The 12,846-nt window shown below is 38.9% G+C and overlaps 1 protein-coding gene across 1 annotated transcript; it reads left to right on the top strand.

The window, feature by feature from the left end:
- The first annotated feature begins 1,229 nt into the window (after window positions 1–1,229).
- On the top strand, window positions 1,230–4,907 carry LOC140157497 (uncharacterized). Its single transcript, XM_072180702.1, has 2 exons — window positions 1,230–2,886; window positions 4,774–4,907. The coding sequence occupies exons 1-2, from the start codon at window positions 1,488–1,490 to the stop codon at window positions 4,830–4,832; spliced, it is 1,458 nt and encodes a 485-aa protein (XP_072036803.1). The 5' UTR covers window positions 1,230–1,487; the 3' UTR covers window positions 4,833–4,907.
- Window positions 4,908–12,846: the final 7,939 nt, after the last annotated feature.

The raw sequence follows: 12,846 nt of genomic DNA, 5'->3' as shown, positions 1-12,846 counted from the left end.
GGTATAAGGAATAGTTGTAACCATGTAGGATGTTTCGTTACCTAGGAAACATCACAACATAGGTTGTGGTCAATAGGCTGTAATGGGGGGATTTACCTTTATGGCAAATTTTATCAATAACAAAGCATTTTAGACAGTGCAAACGATTCCTTTTTTGACTTTCTTTTGCATGACGAGCAATTTGAGACCATTTGCGTTGAAATCGGAGCATTTTTAATTTTTGGCCCCTGTGTGGCCAAAAAACTGACCACCGCCCAAAATTTGACCTTTTTGCTTATAACTCAAGAACGGTATGTCGCAGGTATGTCAAATTATACTTTTTCTGAATCCTTGCAATGTGAGGAATAATTTGGTGTGCTTGTTAACCAGATTTGAGCAACTTTGAAATTTGACCACTGTGTTGACCTTTATCCTTGAACATGGCCGGAGTGCCGGGAAATATTTTTTGTTAACATCTTGAATGTGTTATAGGACCATAAAAGGAAGCTTAAAAAGTTGGTTTGGTAGAGTCCTGGGGGGATGCACATTAAAACCTGGTAGATACCCGACTATCCGATTACCGACGTAATTTAAGTCCGACTGTGTGAACAAATTGTCGGATTTAAAGCACATTACGTCGGATATATCCGACGCTAATTCACACTGCCACTTATATCCGATACTATTACCGACCTAATTTAAGACCGGTAATAAGTGATTTAAGTCCGACTGTGTGCGACTTTATATTACTTCGCCAGATATAAAATAATCTTAACCGTACTAAAAATAAAACAAGAAGAGTCCTTAAAAAGGACAAAGTTCCGCTACTGGGCTACTGGTATTGAAAACAATAACTCTACTCTTTCTTGACTCATCGGCATTGATTTTCAATCATTTTTGTAATATGTGACCGTACAGCACGAATGAGCCGTAAATGTCCTCAATTGTATTCTGAGTTACAGTGTAAAATGGGCATGAAGGTCATATTCATAGGTATTTCAATTTGGTGCTACGTGTATCTCATTAAATGAGGTACACGTAGCACCAAATTGAAGTACCTATGAATACGACCTTCAGTCCTTCATGCCCATTTTACACTGTAACTCAGAAAACAATTGAGGACATTTACGGCTCATTCGTGCTGTACGGTCACATATGATATGTATTAGTCCAGTCCATCCAGTACTATACAAGAACATTTTGATGCAAAGCTAACTAACTATATAATTATATACATGCAGTAGTGATTTTATTTCGATATACGTGTCGAAATAAAAGGAGAATAGAAACACCGCGTGCGAATCAGAGAAACATTTGCTGTGCATTGGGACCGCGTCGGAAGCTGTGAGCTCCGAATAATTTGACGATTTTTGCGGTCCAAAATCACATTTCTTTGACAAAAACAGTTTTGTCGTTTTATTTGACATTGTCGGAGAGCCGCTATTTATATAGTTTACGCTATCACGGCGAAATAGGATCATTTTCATCCACTTTTATCGCACGTGAGAATGGCGGAGCAGAATTCGACAGGTATGTCGCCTAAGTCAGCGTCGATACAATCGGCAGCTGCCAACAAGCATAGCTCTACACGTGGTGAGGGCAAAACAAGCAAAAAAGATTTGCCAGTTCCTTCGGCTGTGCCTAAGAAGAAGCCAGGCAAACAGCAGCCCCAGGGCAATACTAGTTCTAAGACTGGTGATACTGAAACTGATAGACTGGGTTCAATTGAGAAACTCTTGATCCAGATGCATAGAGATTCACGTGAGCAAAAGGCTGAATTTACAGCCAGAATTGACAAGATAGAGAAAGAATATGCTAGCAATAGTAATATGCAGTATATGTACCATGACTCCGACTCAATGAGCGGTGAACAGTGTGAAAATGCTTATCCAAATTATGGATATTATGGCGGGGGTGAACATGATGTCATGGATATGACCAGTGACGCTATGAGTGAAACTCATGCTTATGATGATAGCACTGGTGCTATTGCTGCCCCAGAGGAACTAAATGAGCAGGTGCTGAGCACTATTAGTGACTTGGTGAAAGAGTCTGAGAAACAAAACGTGTCTAAAGATACACCCCCTCCAGCAGCAAAGCCCACGGGCTTTGCAAGGAAATTTGCCGATGTTGCGGAGGTGGGGCCTCCTCTTAATGGGGAATTGACAACAGAGATCAATACCATGTTGGAGATGAAACTGAAAGAAAACAAGATCGCAGAGTTACTTGCAAAACATATCGCACCCTCCAACCTGTCTCGGCTTAAATCGCCCAAGGTAAATCCGCCCATTTGGGCATCAATGACTCCTAAGACACGTGCATTTGACATACGCTTACAAAGAATCCAGAATTCTTTAACTGGTGGAATGTGTGCTCTTATGCGCTTCATTGGGGATGACAAGCTTACATCAGAGCTGGAAGAGGTGGTTGCACTGCTGTGCAATGCAAACTATGAACTGAGCAATGCTCGGAAGGACCACATTAAACCTCAACTAAACCCGGCCTATGGCCACTTGTGCCAGACTCAAACTGGGTCAGATTTCCTGTTTGGAGATGATCTCCAACGTAATGTGAAAGATATTACAGAGGAGAAAAAAGCTGTCATGATGTGCACAAAACAGGGGAAGCCATATAAGGCTTTCGGGAAGAATCAAGGTTCCACCCCTATTCTTCTCAAGGCATGCCCCAATCCAACTTTCATCAGAGAAGGGACAGTATCGCCCTGGACCTTTTTTAGGGAACAGATCACCCCAGATGCAGGCACCCTACCGCCAGCAACCGCTGTACCGTCAGGGATATCAGCAACCGCAGTGGCGCCAGACATTGCCTCCCCAGAAACTGTACAACAGAGGGAAAGCACCCTCTACTCAAACCAGACCAAGCCAGTAGTAAAACCTGCAGAGGTAGGTGAGTGCAGTGATGCAAGTATAGTAGGTGGTCGATTGAAGTCATGTGTATCTGAATGGTATAAATATACATCGGATCCTTCGATTATAGAGGCAGTTAAAGGCTATAGATTAGATTTTAAAGAATTGCCCCTTATCAAACTGTTAAGCCACATCCATATAATTTGTCAGAAATGGAAACAAATGCAATTGATGAGGAAGTGAAATCCTTATTACGGAAGGATGTGATTGAACGTACTCAACCAGAAGAGGGTGATTTTTGGTCAAATATTTTTTCACGTCCCAAAAAGGACGGAGGTAGACGTATGATACTAGATCTATCCCAATTAAATAAATACTTGACCTATCAGCACTTTAAAATGGATACATTTGAAGTTGCAAGAAAGCTAATTTCTCATGATTGCTACATGGCTTCAATCGACCTCAAAGATGCCTATTATTCAGTTCCCATATCAAAACAGCATAGGAAATATCTGAAATTTCTTTGGAATGGTGTTTTATATCAGTATAAAGCTCTACCAAATGGACTTTCCTCAGCTCCAAGGCTATTTACCAAAGTGTTAAAACCACCTTTTTCCAAATTGAGGAGCCTAGGTTACTGTATTGTTGGGTACATAGATGATACCCTCATTATTGCTCCATCAAAACAGGAAGCAGAACAGGCAGTGCACCACACAGCCAATGTCTTGTCTAAGCTGGGGTTTATTATTCACCCAAGAAAATCAATATTTGAGCCAACACAACAAATTAAATTCCTAGGCTTTGTGATAAACTCATGTGACATGACAGTGTCATTAACAGGAGACAAGAGACTTGATATTAAGAACAGGTGTATTGAACTCTTGCGTAAACAAAAACCAAGCATTAGACAAATAGCTGAAGTTGTTGGGAAAATAGTCGCAGCATCCCCTGCAGTTCAATATGCCCAACTGCATTACAGAGCTTTGGAAATTACAAAAATTGTATCTCTCAAGCATAATGCTGGTAATTTTGAGGCAAAAACTGTTTTGGGACAATCTGCTAGAAATGATCTGGATTGGTGGATTTGCAACATTGATCAGGAAACAACTAGGGCACAGGTTCAGGTACCTAATGCAGATATACAGATTGAAAGTGATGCCAGTGGCTTAGGATGGGGTGGTACAAATGGTATTGATGAGATTGGTGGTAAATGGAATGCCCAGGAACAGCAGTTGTTTGAGTCATCAGGCATTAACACCATGGAGTTGCTAGCTGCATTTTTTACGGTGCGAGCATTTTGTAAACAAATGAAAAACAAACATGTTCATGTTAAATGTGACAACCAAACAGCGGTGACTTACATCAATAATATGGGGGGTACTCGTTCAACTGGGTGCAATGCTTTGGCAAAGGAGCTATGGCAGTGGTGCATTGAGCATGATATGTGGCTGTCCGCATCTTATTTACCCGGAGAGTATAATGTAATCGCAGATCAAAGGTCCCGCAAATTCCAAGATCAAACGGAATGGATGCTGGACAAGGGTGTTTTTGATGAACTGTGCAGTCGGCTAGGTCAGCCAGATATTGACCTATTTGCATCTAGACTGAACAAGCAGGTAACCAAGTACATATCATGGAAACCTGACCCAGATGCTGAAGCGACTGATGCATTTACAGTCAATTGGGGAAATTTTTTCTTTTATGCTTGCCCTCCATTCTGTTTGATCTATACTTGCCTCCAGAAAATAGAAATGGAAAAAGCAGAAGGCATTATTATACTCCCTAAATGGCCTACTCAGCCATGGTTTGCTAAAGTATTGCACATGCTGGTTGCCCAGCCCATTCTCTTGCCCAAAGGTGTCATCTCTCAGCCCATATCAGGGGTAAAACACCCACTCACTCATAAATTACGCCTTTTGTGTTGCAGATTGTCCGGAGATCACTGCAAGAGCAAGGAGTTCCGCAGGAGGCGTTGCTCATTATTGAGCAATCATGGCGACCCTCAACAGCTAAACAGTACCATGTGTATATTACAAGATGGCTTGACTTTTGCAGTAGATGGGGCACTATAAATCCTATGCAATCGGATGTAGGCCCTGTTCTCAGTTTTCTTACTGAACAGTTCAGCAATTTCAATTTAAGTTATAGTGCTATGAATACATGTAGGTGTGCACTATCTACATTTCTTATTATACCAGGAGCTCACACAGCTGTTACTCATCCCTTAATAACAAGATTTATTAAGGGTGTATTTCAAATTCGTCCTACATTACCAAGATACAGTGAAGTTTGGGATGTCACAATTGTGTTGAATTATTTGAAATCTCTACATCCAACCAATCAATTGCGTTTGAGAGATTTGACATTCAAACTTACAATGCTGATGGCATTGACTACAGGGCAAAGAGTACAGACACTTCACATGTTAAATTTAGAAGACATGGTGGTTCACAGTAACGACATAACATTTTATTGCTCAAAATTGCTTAAACAGTCTAGGCCTGGTAATGTAGGAATGAAAATTGAGTTCAAATCATATAATGTAGATAAACGTGTATGTGTGCTTTCAGTGCTTCAGCACTATATTAAGGTTACTAAAAGTTTAAGAGGAGATGAGCAGCAATTGCTGATTAGTTTTAGAAAGCCACATGGTAAAGTTACTAAGGACACTATTTCAGGCTGGATAAAACGTACTATGAAAGCAGCAGGTGTCAATATAGAGGTATTCAAGTCACATTCAACACGAGCAGCATCTTGTTCTGCGGCAAACTCTAGACATGTACCTATTACAGATATACTAGCTGCAGCAGGATGGTCTGGGGAAAAAACTTTCCAGCAACATTACAATAAGCCTGTTGTGAAACAAAGTGAATTTGCTAATGCTGTGTTGGAGTAAAACACGTAAAGAAAACAAAGAAACTCTACATTCTACAAGTAGCCCAAGGCTCTTACTATGTTTATTAAAAAGTAAACATGTATTGTGTATAAACAAGCAAAAAATTGGTAATGGTTGATATTACAAGACAAGTTGTCCAAGAAGGACAATACTCTGATGTACTTTTGCATGTATGATTAAAGACTTCTTGTTGGTGAAAACTTACCATTGTTTTCAGTTTGTTGTTGTGCTATGAGGCTAGACTTGCTTTAAAGTCTCCTTTTATTTCGACACGTATATCGAAATAAAATAGGAAGATTAAACGAGAACTTACCTTAGTTCGAAGTTTGATCCTTATTTTATGAAGATATGGTGAGTGGAGGAATAAAATGCCCTCCCTCCCATACCCAAGTCTTCATAAATATGCAATAAGCAAGACAACACACCTTTTGTGAGGTTACCTGTTTGGTTTTTATATTATTATTATCAAGCTAGCCTCATTACTTTCAAGGCTGATTCGCACGCGGTGTTTCTATTCTCATTTTATTCCTCCACTCACCATATCTTCATAAAATAAGGATCAAACTTCGAACTAAGGTAAGTTCTCGTTTAATCTTCCTATTAAACCAGACAGTATTTTTTAACACACATAGAAAACTTTGTTTCATTTGCTGCTGTGTATGTGCAGCATTAGTTGTCATGGTTGTTAAAAGTCATCCGAGAAATGACACTATTGGAACCAGTGATTGGCTCAATTGCTGGTTTCTTTGTAATGTTGTTGAAAAAATGTATAAATGTATCAAAAAAACAAACAAATAAGGATGAAATGAATCATTTGTGTTTGCTTGAAACGATTAACATTGATATAATTTAGCTGAATTAGTCGAACTACTTATGGGGTGTAGAAACACATAATAAAGCAGTTGTTAAATGGCTTGCATGGGACCGGTGTACTCGCGTAATAATTGTATTAAACTAGTATGCTAAAAAGGTCTAAAACATCAACAAAACAAGTGGTAAAATCCATTAGTTGTACTGAAAACGTACTTAATTCAGTTCAGACACCGACATTTTGACCTTATTAGCCAAAATTGGTGTATTCCAATACGTCTCACACTGGCTGGGACAATTTTATATAATACTGTGAGCTTCTGTGGAAGACTTAAAATCATGTGAAACTTTCAAGATTTATCTTATAGTGCACGGTGCTAATGAAACACTTTTGATAATGTTTGATATATCATGGTTTAAATGATGCACAGGGAAATTATGTTATACTTTAAACCATCATGCATAATTATCATGAATAAAAAATCTATTGACAAGTGAAACCAAGTATTTGTTTACTTCAATCATCATTCACAAAAATACTATAGTGCATGTATGCAGTTTAGTATGCATAGATGCTAGTTGTGGACCTGATTTCCTTGGTGAACTCCCACCGAAGGGCAGTGCCCTCACTGTTCATTTTAGGGCAAATACGTGAAAGTGAGTACACATTAATCATTGCCAGTTTATAAATTTGAGCCGAATCTCTGCAAGGCAAAGTTACAAAATTTAAATGGTAAAAAATGTTTGTTGGCTTTGGGTATGAGAGTATTGTATTTCTGTCATTACTTTGCTGTCACATCCCAAGATCCAATAGCTAATACAGATAAAAGTCAATGAACTGTGAACTCGGCCATTGTGATGTAAAACAGCAGGACCAATGAGATGCCTTGTTACCTAATAAACAGAAGATAATTGTCTCGGTTACATCTCCTGACCTCCATGCACTTTCATGACTACACGCTGTAGAAGTGACGTCATAATCGGATCAACTACCATAGCAATAGATGAATACAATTTTTGAACAGATCGCTCCGCACTACAAGCAGATTACACTAATCACCTGTGTAGGTCAGCACACATAGATTGAATACAATACCGCTCCTTTTAAAGATACTAATCTTACAGGTGCAAGTGATCAGTCTTTCTTTGACATCTATGGTTCAATGCATCGGTAACGCGTTAACGTTGTAGTGCAGGGCGGTATAGTCAAAATTGTATTAATCTATTGCTATGGTAGTTAATCCGATTAACTACGTCACTTCTACGGCGTATAAAACCAATCAACTATTTGACAACCTAGTGTACAAGAGACATCATTTTACCTCTTAACAGTCTCTTTCTCACACATATAATTCACGCTTCAAGTAAGTTTTACAAACAGGATATGATGAGAACTGGTACTGGGTGTTTTGATCAATCTGAAAATATAGTTCCTGCGGAACAAAAAGTTTTTATGAACAACCGTTCTGTAGGGTAGGCCTACTTTTCATCACGAAACTCGCCAAATTCTGTAGATGCCGTGAGACAGGACTTTCCCTATCAGTATAAAATGCAGCCAAAACCTGGGACTTAAAATAACGCACCATAAAGACCCCAAAACGCAACAATTATCACACAAGGATTCAGAATATAGTAGTTAAACTTGATTGAGTTAAACGATGATTTTACGATGATATGTGACGTGTCATGTCAAAAGGAGACACTTTTGGGCAGGATCGTAAATGGAGAAATAGCCAAAAATCTGCCCAGGCTGATTATTTCACAATTTGGGTTTGTTGCGAATTTGTGATGTTATTATTGTTTAAAATATTGTCTGATAGTTTCAGACCGGAATATAACTACAGTCCATGCTGGCATCTTGTATTTCTCGAGACATTTTTCGAGGTAATTCCTACTCTCAACATTGTCAATAATATTTTTAAAGGCCGATATCTCAATTTCCAATTTTTAATACCATAACTTACGAACTCAATATCTTCGCTTTGGAATGTCCAATTTTATTGGGAAAAACGGCGTTGTGGAGCAAAATATCTCTTTATTTAAGATATGTAAAAACCTCAAAATTGATAGCCTGCCCAAAAGTGTCTCCTTATGACATGACACGTCACATATTACGATGGTTGATTAAGTATAAAGGGTACATGCCACAAAATAGCTTTCCATAGACTTTACGTGCAAAATAGGGGTTTCGTTTTAGGCTATAAGTCGAGTTACGTCTTACTTTGAAATATATATTTGATATCATCTTAATCAGAACAAAATTCTGCATAACATATCTGAAAATGACACCATATTTTAGGTCTACTTTTTGAGAAAAATAGCGCTATATAAAAAGGCCCGATTTTCCCGTGTTTACGTCCGACTGCTAACCGCGTTTTGACCTCGTGTGTTCATGCGCTCATCATCGTAAACATCACTCAAATTTTCGCGTTTTTGTTCAAATTAGTAGAGATCACATTCACAAGTTCTAGCAAAACACGATTTGCAACACTAAAATTGTTAATATTGTACCGATTTTGCACAATTTTTATGTAAAGTTGGGACTATAGTCGTGATAAACTTTTACCGGAAACCGCTTCACAGGCGGATTTAGTGGTATGCACCCTAAACACCTCAGGTTCGCTGCCATTTTTCTGTTTCCTGTCTGATTCTAAACACAAGGTGGCGCTACACCACAATACGTAAAGAGGCCTAAAACTTTAAAGGCGAAACAAATATACTCCAAACAAATTGACATTTACACACGTCCTATTCTTTGGGAAATTACCTGGGGGCACACCATAATTTGTTTTTGGTGTGTATGCTCCCTCGTAATTTTGAGGAGGTGGGTCTTTTAGGAACTGAAGGCGTACTGCATGCCGTCAGCTCCCAAACCGTAGCGGTAAAAGGGGATCTTTCATCAAAATCAAGGGTCTGGTTGAAAATCGCTTGAAAAAAATACCCAGAAATGTTAGGAATGAGCAATTAATTAACTCTCTTCACGCGGGTGTCGACTGCAGACGACAAAAAAAAATCAAAATTCAAAAATTTCAGAAATGTAAATTTTTATGACCATATTTGGAATCAGCATGAAAAATGCATTAAAATGAGTACAAGCAAGCCTAGTATTGGTTCAGTATTTCTTAAGATAGCTCTTGATATTTTGAGACAATATTTCAAAACTTGACCTTTTTCCGTTGAAGTGCATGGCTAGCACGCAGAGCATTAACCCACTTCTGTACGTTCCCCCTCATGCCATGACCAAGCTTATGAGCCTCTTATGGATTAACCTTTGATGCGGTACCACGTCAAATGCTTCGGAAAGTCCAAAACTGCAATATCTGTAGTAATCTGGCTTTCAAAGTTGCTGGTGAAGTCCTGCATAGTCATGACTAGTTGTGATTTACACGATAAACCCTTGCAAAACGCGTTTTGATTTCCATTCAGGATTTGGCCCGGTGTGTTTCATAACATGCATAAGCTGGCTATCAATAATATGTAACCGTACACGACGAATGAGCCGTAAATGTCCTAATTTGTATTCTGAGTTACAGTGTAAAATGTGCATGAAGGTCGTATTCATAGGTACCTCAAGTTGGTGCGACATGTACCTCATTTTGATAGCGCTAGTCAAACACTTTTTAAACCAATCAATAATCCTATTGTTGAAGAGGATAATAAGCTTCTATCTATTTCTATAGAATTCTTAAATAGCTCTGGTCTTTGCTTGCTTTGGCCGAATCCTGTTCAAGTGGTGGGTTACAAAGCATTGTATTTTATCTAGGTATGTATAACCAACATTAACAATGAGAGGACATTCCTGAACCTCGTTGACTTGGGGATGATTTAAAATGACCGCCAATTATAACTGTTTGATATTTATTACCATTACCAGCAATGTGGAAAAAGAGACACACGTAGAACCGAAAAAAGTTCCATTTTGTTGAAGGAGAAAAGTTCAACAAACCATAACCCTGCTTCTGGATATCGTGTGAAGTCAAATGTGACCATCCACGTCGAAACACTCGTTAAGTCGGCCCCTGGTCAATTTTGTTTTCTTCCGTGTTTAAAAAATATATATCATAAGCTTTACAATGATATATCATTTGACTTCAAACGATATCCAAGTTATGGAGTTATGGCTTGTTAAACTTTGCTCCTTCAGTAAAAGTGTACATTATTTTGGTGCTACAATATTTCTCTTTTTCTACATTGCTGGTATCAAATATCAAATGGTCATAATTGGCGGTCACTTCAAATCATTCCCAAGTCAACGAGGTTCAGGAATGTCCTCTCATTGTTAATTGTTGGTTAACCCACCACTTGAACAGGATTTAGCCAAAGCAAACAAAGACTAAAGCTATTTACTATAAGTATAAGCTTATTATCCTCTTCAACAATAGGATTAAAGATTGGTGTTTGACTGGACTAAAATGAGAAACTTGTAGGAGAATTATTAGGTATATTATGAATACAAGTTTTATGCACATTTTGGACTGTAACTCGAAATACAATTTGCCGACTTTACGAGCGGTTTGAGATGCCGGGATGGTCACAAATAATATATCATTTTAAAGCTTATGATATATATATTTTCTAAATACGAAATAAAACTTCATTTCATTCGGCTGCGAAGCAGGCGACTACAAAGTTTCTCCATGTACTACGATCTGAAGCCAAAGTGGCAATGGCATCTGGCAGTAGAAAGTTGTCGAAATCCCCCAACAGTTTTTGCACATAAGACAAGTAGGATGTTCTTTGCCTTCCAGGTCTTCTTTTACCATGTAATGGGGTGTAGAGAGCATATCTTCTGCATGGTTCATCTTCCTGCATCCTCAGGATATGTCCCAGGAATCGTAGTTGTCGTGATCTGACAGAGTTGATAAGAGGCACAGTGTTGGTGATGGCATAGACCCTTTCATTACTAACATGGTCGGTGCGCTTGATGTTCAGCATTATCCTGTAACATGATGTACCAAAAGCGTTGATCTTATTTTCCATATCAGTAGATATCACCCAGGACTCACAGCCATAGAGCAATACTGTAACACAAGTGGTGTTAAACAGCTTGACTTTTGTTGCAACAGTGATTGTTGGACTTCTCCACAGATGCTCCAGTTTCCAAAATGCATACCAAGCAAGCGCCTTCCGTCGGGAGAGGTCACTGGTGCTAGAGCCCATCATGGAACCAAGATATTTAAAATCAGTGACATACTTGATGGGTTCTCCGTATACTTGGAGTGGTGGCTGAGGATTGCAGTTGATGGTCATGTACTCAGTTTTGGGAACACTGATGATGAGACCCAGGCTTTCTGCTGCAGCCGCTGTTCTGGTCAGCTGTGCCTGTGCCCGCGGGATGGAAGATTCAAGCAAGGCAATATCATCAGCGAAATCCAAGTCGTTCAAAACCTTGGCAGGATAACGCCTGGAGCGACGCGGGTGTGTTTCAACACCGCTGTTATTCCCCTCGATAGCCATCGTCATCAAATAATCGATGAGAACAATGAATAGGAATGGGGCCAGAACAGCCCCCTGCAATACTCCAGTAGTCACTAGGAAGGGATCCGAGATGTTGCCATCTACCAATACGGCACTTTGCGAATTAGTATACAGTACACGTATTGCCTTTACGATGCTCTCAGGGATACCATAGTGCCGCAAAACAGAAAACATCATCTTCCTGTTGATTGAATCAAAGGCTTTCTTGAAGTCAATGAATGTTATAGTTAGTGGAAGTTGGTAACTATGGAAAGCCTCCATGATTCTACTGAGGATATGCGTTTGCTGTGCCCAGCTTCTGCCTGGTCTAAATCCGGCCTGGTTACTTTTATTACATGATCAACATGGTCCCTGATTCTATTCAGTAGGATCCTATTGTACACCTTAGCTGCAACTGACATCAGTGTGATTCCTCTATAGTTCATGAGGCTGAGAAATAAAACTAAATTGCTTCAAAATATGGGAGGCAATCACTTTTTATTATTCATTATTTTGATAAGCTACAATTTCATTTGTGCACTGTTTTGAAATGTTAGATAGGTCGTATCAGTGAGAAAATGTGTATTTTCTTACCCTAAAACAGTCAAAAGAGTGTTTGGCTATTGTGTATAAGAAATACAAAATCGGTCGAAGACAATGAGAAGGAAATGCTTACAATTCATTATTTACCATAAATCTTACCTGTATTGGCAAGAAACTGTGTAAATCATCAGAAAGATAAGACAAATCTTTTAAAATCAATACACTGTGATTTTTCAGAAACCTTAATAAATTGGCAAATATAAGCGGGTGGCAACAGGAAACTATTACATTCAA

This window comes from Amphiura filiformis, chromosome 7 (genome assembly GCF_039555335.1).
Source record: "Amphiura filiformis chromosome 7, Afil_fr2py, whole genome shotgun sequence".
NCBI classification, from domain to species: Eukaryota; Metazoa; Echinodermata; class Ophiuroidea; order Amphilepidida; family Amphiuridae; genus Amphiura; species Amphiura filiformis.
This window is presented reverse-complemented; position numbering and strand designations above follow the sequence as displayed.

Excerpts from the sequence above, each read along its gene's own strand:
- LOC140157497 (XM_072180702.1), top strand. The coding sequence starts at position 1,488 with ATGGCGGAGCAGAATTCGACAGGTATGTCGCCTAAGTCAGCGTCGATA. Across the intron at positions 2,887-4,773 it reads AGTAAAACCTGCAGAGGTAG|ATTGTCCGGAGATCACTGCA; the intron begins GTGAGTGCAGTG and ends TTTGTGTTGCAG.